Source organism: Ctenocephalides felis, unplaced genomic scaffold (assembly GCF_003426905.1).
Source record: "Ctenocephalides felis isolate EL2017-DRISC unplaced genomic scaffold, ASM342690v1 CF-g0.4_SCAFFOLD_01492, whole genome shotgun sequence".
Taxonomy (NCBI): Eukaryota; Metazoa; Arthropoda; class Insecta; order Siphonaptera; family Pulicidae; genus Ctenocephalides; species Ctenocephalides felis.
The window spans coordinates 4,906,441-4,920,251 of record NW_020537646.1 but is presented as its reverse complement, the minus strand read 5'-3'; the positions used below and the strand labels follow the sequence as shown (position 1 = coordinate 4,920,251).

The 13,811-nt window shown below is 27.4% G+C and overlaps 2 protein-coding genes across 2 annotated transcripts; one reads left to right on the top strand and one right to left on the bottom strand.

Annotated features, from left to right (window-relative positions):
* Positions 1-2,317: 2,317 nt before the first annotated feature.
* LOC113369843 (serine/threonine-protein kinase PAK 3-like) lies at positions 2,318-6,993 on the top strand. Its single transcript, XM_026610442.1, has 11 exons — positions 2,318-2,480; positions 2,640-2,771; positions 3,397-3,554; positions 4,740-4,905; positions 4,986-5,197; positions 5,273-5,553; positions 5,614-5,791; positions 5,857-6,058; positions 6,170-6,285; positions 6,348-6,566; positions 6,633-6,993. The coding sequence occupies exons 2-11, from the start codon at positions 2,660-2,662 to the stop codon at positions 6,714-6,716; spliced, it is 1,728 nt and encodes a 575-aa protein (XP_026466227.1). The 5' UTR covers positions 2,318-2,480; positions 2,640-2,659; the 3' UTR covers positions 6,717-6,993.
* Positions 6,994-8,834: 1,841 nt separating this feature from the next.
* LOC113369850 (methionine-R-sulfoxide reductase B1-like) lies at positions 8,835-11,834 on the bottom strand. Its single transcript, XM_026610449.1, has 4 exons — positions 11,621-11,834; positions 10,604-10,717; positions 10,081-10,242; positions 8,835-9,133 (listed from the first exon to the last, which is right to left on the bottom strand). Exons 1-4 carry the CDS (start codon positions 11,712-11,714, stop codon positions 8,955-8,957), a joined length of 549 nt encoding a protein of 182 aa, XP_026466234.1. The 5' UTR covers positions 11,715-11,834; the 3' UTR covers positions 8,835-8,954.
* Positions 11,835-13,811: the final 1,977 nt, after the last annotated feature.

Here is a 13,811-nt window from a genome sequence, read left to right as displayed (position 1 = left end):
TTTTTACTTTAAATGTTTAATAATAAACTTGAGTACAGTTAGAAATTATAAATAATTGGTATCAGATAAATAGAAGGTCCATGACAAAGCCCAAGGGGACCTCGATCCATAATAGTTTGGAAACTTATGGTTCAGACTTTAAAGATTTTTGAACACGTGGACACTACGTGTATAAATATATTAATGTTTATATGATATTATATTTTGTAAAATATGACTCAATTAATGCTTTTTAAATATGTATTATTACTCACATATGCTTTTCCAAATGGAACATATGTAAAATTCGTATAGGGCGCCAACTCGACCAAGCTGGTTGCAACTGTTCCATAAAAAAGTCCACACTGTCTGGACATAGTGACTCGTATAAAATAGTAATATTTAACTGAAATTAATAAATAATATTAATGATATTAATGGATACTGAATAAAAATATATATTTGATTATTCTTGTTTCCTGAAAAGCCAATCAATAAAATCAATAAAGACAAAGATTTTTGATTCATGTAGTCTGATTTGGAACTAGTATAGTATTAGTAATAGGTCTGTTTTTTTTTTATATTTATAAATAATTTTAAATAATTTTATTTACTGAAGAATAGTGAAATTGTGACCCAAAACATTTGGAAAAACCAACACAAAATTTTATATGTCCATTATCTTACCAATCCTGGAGATTTTCTGATCCCTGTGCTATCACAATTCCAAGTAGCAAAAATTACAATAATAATAAATTTGCAAAACAAGCCGAAAGATTTTATATAAAACATCTTAATTACTGAATAATTCTAACAATTCTTTCGACCAACCCAAATGAAATTATTGAAATAACTGAATTTAAATAATATCATTATGCATTGTTCAGTCGTGAACTAATAATAATAATGTTTATGCTATAATCAATATCATAAAATTAGGAATTGTTTCGTCGAATTTTATTTTATAATGGTTATATAAACATATGTTACATTTGTGAAAACAATTTTAATTGTGATAAAATATTTTCCATGTAGTGAGGAGTGTTGATTCGAGTTTCAATTATAATAATTGATATAAGGGAAATTATAAATACACTCATAATTGCCTTATTAAATAAAAATAAATAAAAGTTATATTATATATATATATATATATATATATATATATATATAAATATATGTCACCAGATAGAATTCTAAATATACTATTGATCAACACAAATAGTACACGATCTTATTTTTAATTTCCTGATGAACTCAAAAAACTTGAAATTTGGCAAATTGACAAATAAAATACTTTCAAGGTTTAACATAAATGAAATTAATTTACCAGTCTTCTTAAACAGTTTTATCAAAAGTTTAACTCTTAAATTCAAACTCGTTTTATAGAAGCTTCCTGTGTTGAATATTAGCGCAATAATCTGGCAAAGTAAATTTTGAAATTAATATAAAAAAAATTAATGTTTACTGATTTGAGAGTATTATCTATGATAAAGGAATTTAATGGAAACTTTATTTCTAATGAGTGCGTATTTAGTCACCATTTTCCAATGAGAATCTGATAAGAAAATGATGTCATTGCAGACTAGATGGCAAAAACCTATATCTAAACTATATTGCTATATTGAAAATGCATTATCTATTTCAAAATGTTAGTTTACAAAACTTTATGAATTCCAGGAGAGAATTTTCAAGATCAAGGAATAACTTTTTCAAGTGTTAAAGTCATCTTGAGCACATATGTGAGCAAAAGTAAAATTTTAAGAAGAAATGAGTACTATGATGTCGAAGAAGTCTTGATAAGTTATTTCATTTGAAGCCTTATTTCTAATGAGTGGGCATTTAGTCACCATTTTCCAATGAGAATCTGATAAGAAAATGATGTCATTACATACTAGATGGTAAAAACCTATATTTGAACTATATTTGATATTTAAAATGCATTATTTATTTCAAAATATTAATTTACAAAATTTTGTAAATTCAAGGGTCAAGCTATGAAATAACTTATGGCAATGTTATTCCATGCCTTATTCATATTTTGTTACTTATTGCAACATGAAAGTAAAATTTTATTAAGAAATGAGTACTATGAATAGAATTCAAAATTATTTCACAAAAAAACATTGTAAAAAAAGTCTTAATGGTTTATTTCCCTTTCCTGCAGTTTTTGCAAAATTGCAATTTTTTTGTGAAGTAATCCATGTCATCTACATGTTCCACTACCAAACGAAATTGGTACTGCTCTTGCGCTTACGCTACATATACCCATCTCTTTCTGTCCTTCTCTTTTGATCTCGGTTATTTTAAACCTCTTTGGAACGTGTGTCCATGATAATTATTGCAATGGCGGCGAGAAAATTGTTCTGCGGTAGTTTTTCTTTTACAATTATCATGTATTGTTTTTAATTGACGTGTTGTTAAATTCAAAACGTGTTTTATTATTCAATATGGGTCAACGTTCATTTTAGCATTTTATAATAAACCACAGAATTTGTAAGGTGAGGATAGAAAGATAGAAAGTGATCGTGTATAGAGCTTAATCTGATCCTTTTACTTTACGCCCTTAGAATTAATGGTACCCATGTGTTGTGTGAAAGCTAAGGAAATGTTTTGTTGTTGTTTGACACGTGATGGTTATTTTTGTTGAATTTTTGCAGAGTTTAACACGAATTTCAAGATGTCTAGTGACGAGGATAAGCCTCCGGCACCACCGGTTCGGCTGACTAGTAACCGAGGGGGCGAAAGAGGTGATTCAATAACTACAGTTGATATGAGACCATTGCCAAAAGGTTTGTTTCGATGTAGCCCCAACGAAAGACTATTTTGGACGTTTTGTCACCCATCTGTCATTCATGAATGAAGTGATTGCTCAAATTGTTATATTTGTTTACTGATGCATTTTATGCTTTATAACACATTCTCTTCAAACTTTGCATGAATTTTACATTTAATCTTTATGTGGGTTTTAAACAAAGTTTATAAGATTAGAATTATGTATTTGGACCTGTCATGACTCTGAGTATGTTCCTATAAATATCCTAGATAAACACTTTATTTTATTAATTTTTTTACTAGTGGTAAAATAATACTTAGCTTAGTAATAAAATTATGTTTTTTCTATGAGCATGTACTAGAATTAGTGAAATTTTAAGTTTTTTAAATGAAAACACAAAAGAAGGAATACTTAACGGCTCTGTGTTTGAAATGGCATGGATTTATGATAATGTTTAGTTCATCTAACACTCATTGCTGATTTTTATTAATACGTTTTTGCAATAATTGAAATACTTAAAACATTCAAGTAAATGGTAAGAATATATAAATTTTATGTAATCATTAAACTAATAACACTACTTAAATTTTTGGCTTATACTGATATTTTGGCTTCATAGTAATATTTCCATTATTTTTCAGAACCTGAAGATGCTACCGAGAAAAAGAAGAAAACGCTCAAAGCAAAAATAAAAAGTGTAAAAGCTCATGCAGATAATAATAAACCGAACATCTCATATCCTACCAATTTTGAGCATACAATCCATGTTGGTTTTGATCCAGTAACTGGGGAATTTACGGTAAAATTTATTCAAACATTTTTAGCTGATGAATGTCGTATTTCATAATATTATAATGCTTTTGTTGGGCATTGGCTGTGCACTATTGGCAATTATTTACTATAAAATATTGCTGCTTTTCAAAATCGAATTTGTCAAATTAAATTGCTCATAGAAATTATCACCATATTGTATTTTTACACTCGCTTGTAACTTAATAATATATTTATATATATGCATTTACACTTACTTTAAATTATTTCTGTTAATTATTGAAACACTTTTGCTAAACATCATTAACTAAAATATTACTCAAATGAGTTTCACTACTTATTACTTTTTGTAAGTATCCCACTCATTAAGACTCTTTATATACTAATTTCTAGAAGTACAAATATTCAATATATTTGCATTCCTCATGACTAACATTATAACAAGCAATAATGTGATCGTACAAAAAATGAATGGAAATAATTTTACTTCTACATGTACTCACATATATATTTATATGAAACATTGAAATGTATATATTTAAATTGTTAACATTTGATATATGTGAACATACATGCAAAAAGTATATGAAAATTTATTTACATATATAAATACATACATTCTTTGTTACAAATTATTTTTATATCAAATATTACGTATAATTCACATACCAAAGAAATAACCACACAGTGATATGCCTGACTTAACATAATGTAGTTTGAATAATATGAAAAATTATCACCAATAATCTAATATATCAAATGCTGCTAAATTCTATTTTTGTTAGCTAATTGTTAATGTTAGTATTTAATCGCTGAAATTGGCTTTTGTTACTGCGTTCATAATGATTTTAATGTATTTTGTTTCAAGCTGCCTTTAAAAGTAAGTACGCTTGATTGTTAAGTGTTTGCTATGAAATAATTACTAACCTTTGCTGACAGCATGATTTTATGTTGTAATATTACATTGAAGATATATATTCCATTAATTTCTACGTGTTGGATAGACTAATCAGGATATATTATTTTTCTAAATATATCATAAAAGGAATATCCATAAGAATCATTTGCTGTATTGTGTTAATTTGTTATTCATTTATTAACTTACTATCCCAATACATTAATTTTATGGAAGTTGTTTCTTTTTTATCCAATGTCTAATTTTTGTGTATGAATTTTTTTTTCTTCTATCAAGTCTGAGAATTGCTTTTTACAGGGCATGCCGGAGGACTGGGCTAAATTACTTGTATCTAGTACTATAACAAAACAAGAACAAAAGAAAAATCCTCAAGCTGTTTTAGATGTTTTAAAATGGTACGACAATTCACAGCAGAGTCCCACATCCAAATATATGACACATGGCCATACAACCACACATTCTGGTAATAAAATAATAAAATCATTGGTTTTATTTTTATTATTATGGCCATTTTGTTGATTTGATAAAATAATTCTTTTTTAGGTTCCTCCCTGAGTCGTGTAAGCTCTAGTTCCCCTAGCAGTACAACACCAACAGATAGTGAAGGTGGTAGTGGTAATTTACTACCATGTAGTCTACCGGTTCAAAGTAGTGTTAATTCTGGACCAGATTCCTATAGGATATCAGAAAATCGTGATTTAGACGAACCTCCAGCTCCACCCGTTGCTAGCCGTCCTGAAAGAACTAAATCTATTGTAAGTAAATGAAACTAAAAATAATATTTATACCATTTGTTTTTTTTTGACTATACTGCATATAATGCTTTTTAGTATACCAAGCCTGTTGAAGAAACCATAACACCCCTTCTACCGCTGAAAGCAACATTGGACAATAATAAAAATGCTGCAGTATCACCTGTTCATAATACGGCAAACAGTAATAATACTCTTACAACCACCGCCCAACAAACTCCCACAAATAAAACACGCGTGCCTCAACAAACACGACCTAAAAAAATGTCAGATGAAGAAATTCTAGAAAGGCTTAGGACTATAGTTAGTGTTGGTGATCCGAATAGAAAATATACAAGAATGGAGAAAATTGGACAAGGGTAAGGTAATATATAAAGCAAAATTTTGTTTCAGTGACTAATATTATTTTAATATTTTAGTGCTTCTGGAACTGTGTATACTGCAATAGAAACCAGTACTGGAATGGAAGTGGCTATAAAACAAATGCATTTAGCCCAACAACCTAAGAAAGAATTAATTATAAATGAAATTCTGGTCATGCGAGAAAATAAACATCCTAATGTTGTGAATTATTTGGATAGTTACCTAGTTTCAGAGGTTTGTATAATATTCTACCAACAATTTCTCTTGCATTAGCAAATTATCACATTATATTTTTTTAGGAATTGTGGGTTGTTATGGAGTATCTTCCAGGAGGGTCTTTGACTGATGTTGTGACTGAAACTTGCATGGACGAAGGACAAATTGCTGCTGTATGTCGAGAGGTTCTACAAGCATTAGATTTCTTGCACTCTAACCAAGTAATACATAGGGATATAAAAAGTGATAACATACTGCTAGGACTGGATGGAAGTGTTAAATTAAGTAAGCTGTTATTTTATTTATAGTAAAAATCTAATACTGGCAAACACAAGCAGACGTATGAATTAAGAAATATATTTTATAATGAATATTATAGTCTGATTTTCTTTTCAGCTGATTTTGGCTTTTGTGCACAAATTTCTCCTGAACAAAATAAAAGGACAACAATGGTTGGAACTCCTTATTGGATGGCACCAGAAGTTGTTACTAGGAAATTATATGGGCCTAAGGTACAAATAATAAAAGCAATATATTAATGATCAGTATTATTTATTATTTATTATTATTTTAGGTTGATTTATGGTCACTAGGAATCATGGCAATTGAAATGATTGAAGGTGAACCTCCATACTTAAATGAAAACCCTTTAAAAGCATTATACCTTATAGCAACTAATGGTAAACCAGAAATTAAGGAAAAAGAAAAACTTAGTCTTGTATTCAGGGATTTCCTTGATCAATGTTTAGAAGTGGAAGTTGAAAGGAGAGCCACAGCACTTGAATTATTAAAGGTAAGTTTCATCTTTGCAGATAAAAAGTAAATGAAAATACAATATTATTCTATGTATTTTGTACAGCACCCATTTTTGAAGTTGGCTCGGCCGCTAGCAAGTTTAACACCACTTATAATGGCAGCTAAGGAAGCAGCAAAAGGCCATTAGCATTTCTTTTAGATTAGTTCAGTGTTTAAGTTTTAATATCAACTGATTTGGAATCCAACCATTTACATAAACAGTGAGATATAGTGATGAAATATTTTTAAGGACCAATGATAAATAAGTTTCTAAAATGAGAGAAATGTTCTAGTGTTCATGCATATGTGATATATATGTGTGTATTTTGATGTTTTTATAAATTTGGAAAGGAACAGGTAAGATCTATTTGTTATTCTAAATTGGAAAGATGTCTTGTTACCAATTCTCCACAATTTTTATTATAGTATGTTTTCAACTATGATAGTCAGACAGTAGTAAAGTATATGAATCGAGAAAGAGAATTATATTTTATATAATTTATTTTATTATCACCCTAACTTTATTAATGATTTTTTGACAATTATTTGCAAAAGCTTCTGCATATTGTCGACTGTTACTAAAAAATAGTTCCAATTAATCTACAATTGAATAATATTCTTTTACTTATATTGATATATCAATAGATGAAAGATTCACTATTATTGATCACAGCAATATTTTAAAATTTCAAGCCAATGTATATCATACTCTTGCTAACACATTTTTATAATATTTAGCATACTATTAAATCACTTGACAATGTGCAGATTGAAGGTATTCTATCAGATAATTAAAATCTTTGAACAAGATTATATTGACTGTGATAGATTTACCTTTATGTAAATGTACTGAAGAAAAATCAGAAATGTACATATAAACCTAAGAACTTTAAGCTCGAACAAAAATGTGTATATACAACAGAAAAAAGTATTAAAACTTAGTTATTAAACTTATCCAGTTTCAACTGCAAATCAATTTACAAAGAATTTCATTTCTGTAAGAATGTGGGATTTGAACAGGGTCGCAAAAAAGTAAAGGCTCAAAGTATTATTGAATAATTTTAAACAAGTTGCTTTTATTATATTAGTTTTCGATTGTATTAACAATAATGTAAATACGCTTACTGGTTTTAATTTGATTAAGAAGAATGTCACAATTAATATTGAGTATAAGTCAGAAAAAAGACTGGCATAGATTTATATTTCAATTAAACATCAGTAAATATGTTTAGCATTGATTTAATATATAATAGTACAAAATATGGACAAATACTATGAAACTATATTATTACAAGAAATAAGTTTTTTTTTAATCTGTCCATGTTTATTTATATGCATTCTGACCCCGCATTGTATATTTTTTGGTATGAAATGGTCATATGAGAAATGTATTTTTAAAACTAATTGACTGCTGCGGCTATTGTCAGAATGTGCCTAACCAAAAATAATAAATAATAAAAATATATATTAAAACTTCAAAAATTGAAAACATAATACATAATTATTGATTTTTTTTAACACTTAAATAATAAAGTATTCTGTTAATTGTATGATGTACCATACATAATTTTATTTCTTCATAGATATTTTAATGAGAACTTTTAGAATTCGAAAAATTCTGTAAAAATTATAGAAATTTCAATTTTTTCACATAATACCATATAATTATTTTGCATGATATGTTAATAATGAATAGTAATTATTGTAAAATCTAATGTAAAATATTTAAGAAGTTTTGTTTAATATATCGGTTTTATAGTATTTTCTGATAGTATATGGTTTCATAAAAAATATAATATTGAAAATTATATTAATATTATTTTCTATTGCTTTTGAGTTAATAATAAATTATTGAAAATATAAATTTCTTTAATTGCAAATAGTAACTAAATCAAATTAATGAAAGAAATATTTTTTATCATAACAACATGCATTGCGTTAATACATAAAAATTAAATATATGTTTTAATTATTTAACATAATTTATTATGTTTTCTAGGAGTATATTAAGTACATATTGAATAATTTAAATTCATAACAAGTATTAGCTTATCAGATTGGAATTAACACAACTTTTATCTTATAAAAATATATTTAGCACACATTATTATATTATATTGGTTATATAAATTATTAGTTACAAAAATGTCATGTTTATCATGGAAGTTCAATTTAACAATTTTTCAATCTAGCTATAAACCTAATCCATAGAAGATGTTAATGAATGAATCAGCATTGAAAAAAATTGCAAGCATTCCTTAGAAGAGTCCGAATAATAAGTAAGCACAGTCTATTAATATTTTTGTATTGCATAATGTTTCAAAATTATGAATCTTCCATTGGGTTAGGTGTATATTCTTAATATATCAATTTATAGTTCATAATTTCAGCTCTTCTGTTCCTTTTCCACAAAGTCCATGGCTGCTGAGTTAATGCAATATCTTTTCCTGGTAGGAGCTGGACCATCTTCAAATACATGACCCAAATGCGCCGAACAATTTGCACAGCGGACTTCGGTGCGTACCATATCTGGCCGTGATATCAGCAATAAGAGGTTGCTACCAACTTTATTCGGTAAGAAGGATAATGGGATATTGGACAGAAAAGGATTTCATCATTCATGAAATATTTACACAGATTATTAGGACATTCACACAGATATAACAAATAATAGATAGATTTTGTTAATAAAAAGAAAAAAAATAATACCAATAAGATAATAAAAGCATTCACACAAGACATGATTTTGGTATAGGAAAGGATTGAAAATGAAATGAAGGAAAGACAGACAAACCTCATTAGAAATTTCTTCTTAACTTTCACCAGAAAAAAGATGAGTAATTCAAACTAAACTCATGCTAATGTTAATCAACGTATTTTCTTGTTTTTGGAAAGAAAGTAAAACAAGCAAGGGCATGCTATTAGTACAATTCTATAAATTGGTTAATGGAATTTATAATTTTACAAAGTGATACTACAATATTCACACTACACAACAATCACAATCAAGCAGGGATAGTGAATTAATATGGAAGGATTTTGAGAGGAACATATGCAAATCTTAAAATAATATGCTTTTATATTAACATAAAAACTAGTAAAAACAACAAAGCAAAATTGGCAAGTGAAACATTGATCAATAGTTGTATATAAATATATTGAAGAGGACCAGAACTTGGATCTTTCATAAAATTCTGTAATTTGGAATGTCCTAATTATTCAGTTTTTCAACAATACGACTGATAGTGAATCAGAAGAGTTATTCAAGTTTTAGATATATGGAAAATATATTCTAATTATTTTAAACGGTCATTGGTTGATGCAATATATAATATGTGAAATAGCAGAATATTAAGTTATTCAAATTATATGTATCACTAGTCAATTAAGTCTTATATATTCCAAGTGGTCTCCTCTTCAACTTTATAAGCAAACACACAAATTTTGCTCTATTAATTAAATCAAATATAAGCACTTGAAAACAATATTAATATAAAATTTGTGATTCTTACCTAGACTTGTATCATGATGTAAAGTAACTTTTCCTTTTTCAAGTACATCATTGAAAGCGGGCCATCCACAGCCCGAATCAAACTTATTATCAGAGCTGAATAACTCTTGACGACATACTACACAAAGATAGGTACCTGGAGTCTTATGCTTGTTATAGCACCCTGAAAATGATTTATTTAATGTAGGTAAATACCTATTTAAATACATATGAGTAATTCTTATGATTAACTTGGTATGAGTCATAATTATAAAAATTAGCACATGGACATTTTGCTGATTGTAAATTTAAATATTGAGCGCTATTTGAGATAATAGTGAAGTTATCTAAATAGCTAAACAGCTAACTTCATTATAATCAAATATAATATTTTTATAGATTTTATCATATTAATATTTTAATATGTGAGGTTAATTTCAATTTTAACCTATAAATAGTGAAAAGTGAAATTATGCAAAAAATGTAAGTACCAATAAATAAAGATGTTTTTTGTGAAATTATAATTATACATTAGTTTGACATACCCGAAAAGGGCCTCTCGGTCCCTGCTTCTTGTGTAACATGATACTGAATAGAGGTTAACCTCTTTTTCAAAGCTTCTTTATCCTCCATGGTAGTATTTAATTTCTTACTCGATACTAAAAACAATATTTTTCACTTCTAATATTTGTACTCAATGTTATTATTGTTTACTTTCGGCCACAAAACAGCAAACTATTTTTAAAGGTTACTTTACCGTATCGATGAATGGCGATGACGATACTATAGTGATCTAACTCTAATTATAGAGCTCAATGTCAATCTCTGCGATAATGCATATGGGAGGTGGTTTAGTATTAAAAGAATTACGTTTGTGTATTAGTTTATGCTTACGCTAGTGTGAATAATATTGTTGAAGTATTTGTGCGAATTTACAAATTATATTTTATGCCGCATACTTAAAAAAAATGTCGGGCAGTAATGTCAAATATTTATACAAAGATCAAGTTTATCAGATCGATTGCCAAATGTATATTGTAAATGTAAGCCAAGCTAAATTTGAAATAAACACATGCTTAAAATACACAATCAAAAGTGGTATTTTTAATTTGACCTATATATGAATCAAGACGTATTATTTATGCGTAATTTCATTCTGTGTAAAATATGCAGATATGAAAATCATAATTTTCTCCATATGCAATCATGTTTTTATAATTATAAACAAAATAGGTTTTTAACAGGCAAACTATATTCAGATATAAACGAAATTAAAAAAATATATTTTTTTTATATATTTTGAATCCCAGTTCAGCCATTTTTTAATTTGAAAAATTAAATATAACTTACAACCAAGTTCAGTTGAGTCAAAGTTCTTGAATTTGACAGATAGATTGTTGTTAAAAAAGCTATTTTTTTTTATAATTAAAATACATCTTTTACCATTTATATTGTGCAGAAGCAGTTTCGTTTAAAAATGATTAACAAAAATTTCTAATTATTTATGTCATGTGATTTGTGATTCAAGTCATGTCTATTTTTGTATGTGTGTTACACCATACCGGAACTAATATCGCCCATTCCAGAAGTTACGACAGATGATCCGGAACTTGTACGTATTATATTTCTTAAAACAGCTCTAGTAATTTTTAACATTTCAGTTTATATTATTTTGTAAAAGATGTTCAATTACGACAGAAATGTGCGTCAAAATAAAATGTCACTTCTTACTACGTATATAAGGAAATATTACGCATGTGCTGAACTAAATTTGCCGGTGTAGAATGTGTGTCGTCAATTATCTACAAACGTGATTTACATTTAGAGCTCCAGTTGTAATGGGATTGAATTAGGATAATGTTTTGAGCAAATGTTATTTTTAATAAATCCTGACTATGTTAGCTGGTTGTTTAAGGAAAAATTAAAATAATTTCTAGCAACATCACTAAAAAGTCATGGAATCACCTTGCAAAATTTGCATTCCAACACACTTATTCGTACACAAAGATTAGGCACACGATGCGTATTATGAACATATAAGTCGCAAATATTTCTATTAGAAGCAAAGTTTAATAACTAAATAAACACAAAATTTTTGTCATAATGATATGATTAAATTGAATGTGCCTTATCCTTATCAATTGAATGAATATATGATATGTTTTCATTAGTTTATCTCTAGACTTCTAATAAATATCACAAAAAATTGCCTTAATTTGATAATAGAAGATTATAATTTTAATTAGTATGTTTATAAGCATGTTAATAAATTATAGAAAAACAAAAACTGCTTTGAATGATTTTTGAATTGCAATCAAATATATCCTTGGCGGCAAAATTCGCCAAAAAATATTGTAATATAATGTGTTATTTGAAGACAACCCAAATGGTTGTCCCTTTTTTGGGATTATTAAATTTTTCAAATAGATATTTAATATATATAATATTTCAGCCAGATCCCAGAAGACTTGACTTGAAATCATATTAAAATCTATATTTTCAAGTATATAAAACTGATATAACTACCGCTTCATATCAAGCTGCTTGAGACTGGAATTGATCCTGGAACATTGTTGTTGCAAAATTAAAGTTATTAAGGATAGTACCAGGACCACTTCGAATGATAAAGAGAAAATACACAGAAATAAACATTTTTTTGTTAAAGGTGTATTATAGAATCTTTTTGGCTTTATCTCTTATTAGATATTAGTGATTATCTAATTTTAATGATTATCTTATTATTTTTTGTGTAGTTTGTGTTGAAAATTAAATTCATTTCTTAGGGCAATTATTTTTCAAACAGTTTCATTGCCAAAGCCAACATACTTAGTTCACCGTAAATAAAAAGTGTAATCTAATATAACATGTTATAAATTGTATGAATCTTTACATGGCTGATAATTTTTGGCCTGTAATTTACATTTATATTTTGACTTCCCTGTGTTCCTTAGTGGACTTTCAAAACAGGGACATCAAATTCGATGTCGACCACGGACAGCTTGATGTAAAGCAGTAGTGACATCGGTTTTCACTGGGAAATATAAATAGCAGTATGTTTTCAAGTCAAAATAGTTCTCACCAGGAGTTGATAACTTTACTAAAAAAAATTATCTGTATTCCAGAAATTGTAATAATAAAAAATTATCAAATATAGATGACAAGGACTTTGATCTAATACAATTAAGACCATAAAAATACATGCATTGCAATCCTTTAAATAAATTAGCCAAAGTAGTAAGCAATATAAAGCTAAAAAATTAATACCTTAAAGTGCATCTATATAATGAAATAATATGTGCAATTAATTATTATATGTTACCAAAGTAATATGCATTAAGTGTATGTGTATTATATATTAAATGTTAGTATTCAATTTTTTATTAGTAGTTTAAGTTATGAAATTATTAGTGTTATATTATAAATTCATTGTACATAGTCGATTGGCGTTTATATAAATGAATAAATATAAAAATAAGTAAGATTGTTTTAGTTGCCACATATAAGCCAATTCTATTAAGAAATTAGTTGACGAGCTAATAGGACTGGTTAATTCTAATTGCTATTAATAAGATAATTATGTGTATATGTATTCAATGGATAGTGACTAGTACTTATAAAGCGAATAGTTGATTAATCAAAGTTTCTATATTTGTGTTCATGAATTTATATTGTATAAGTTCATATGATATTTTGCACGAGACTTTTCCCAACCCCTTTACTCCTTTGCTGAATTTATTCTAATGAGACATCCTT

Excerpts from the sequence above, each read along its gene's own strand:
- LOC113369850 (XM_026610449.1), bottom strand. The coding sequence starts at position 11,714 with ATGTTAAAAATTACTAGAGCTGTTTTAAGAAATATAATACGTACAAGT. Across the intron at positions 10,718-11,620 it reads AATGGGCGATATTAGTTCCG|TATCGAGTAAGAAATTAAAT; the intron begins GTATGGTGTAAC and ends TATTGTTTTTAG. Across the intron at positions 10,243-10,603 it reads GACCGAGAGGCCCTTTTCGG|GGTGCTATAACAAGCATAAG; the intron begins GTATGTCAAACT and ends AATCATTTTCAG.
- LOC113369843 (XM_026610442.1), top strand. The coding sequence starts at position 2,660 with ATGTCTAGTGACGAGGATAAGCCTCCGGCACCACCGGTTCGGCTGACT. Across the intron at positions 3,555-4,739 it reads CAGTAACTGGGGAATTTACG|GGCATGCCGGAGGACTGGGC; the intron begins GTAAAATTTATT and ends TGCTTTTTACAG. Across the intron at positions 6,286-6,347 it reads GGAAATTATATGGGCCTAAG|GTTGATTTATGGTCACTAGG; the intron begins GTACAAATAATA and ends TTATTATTTTAG.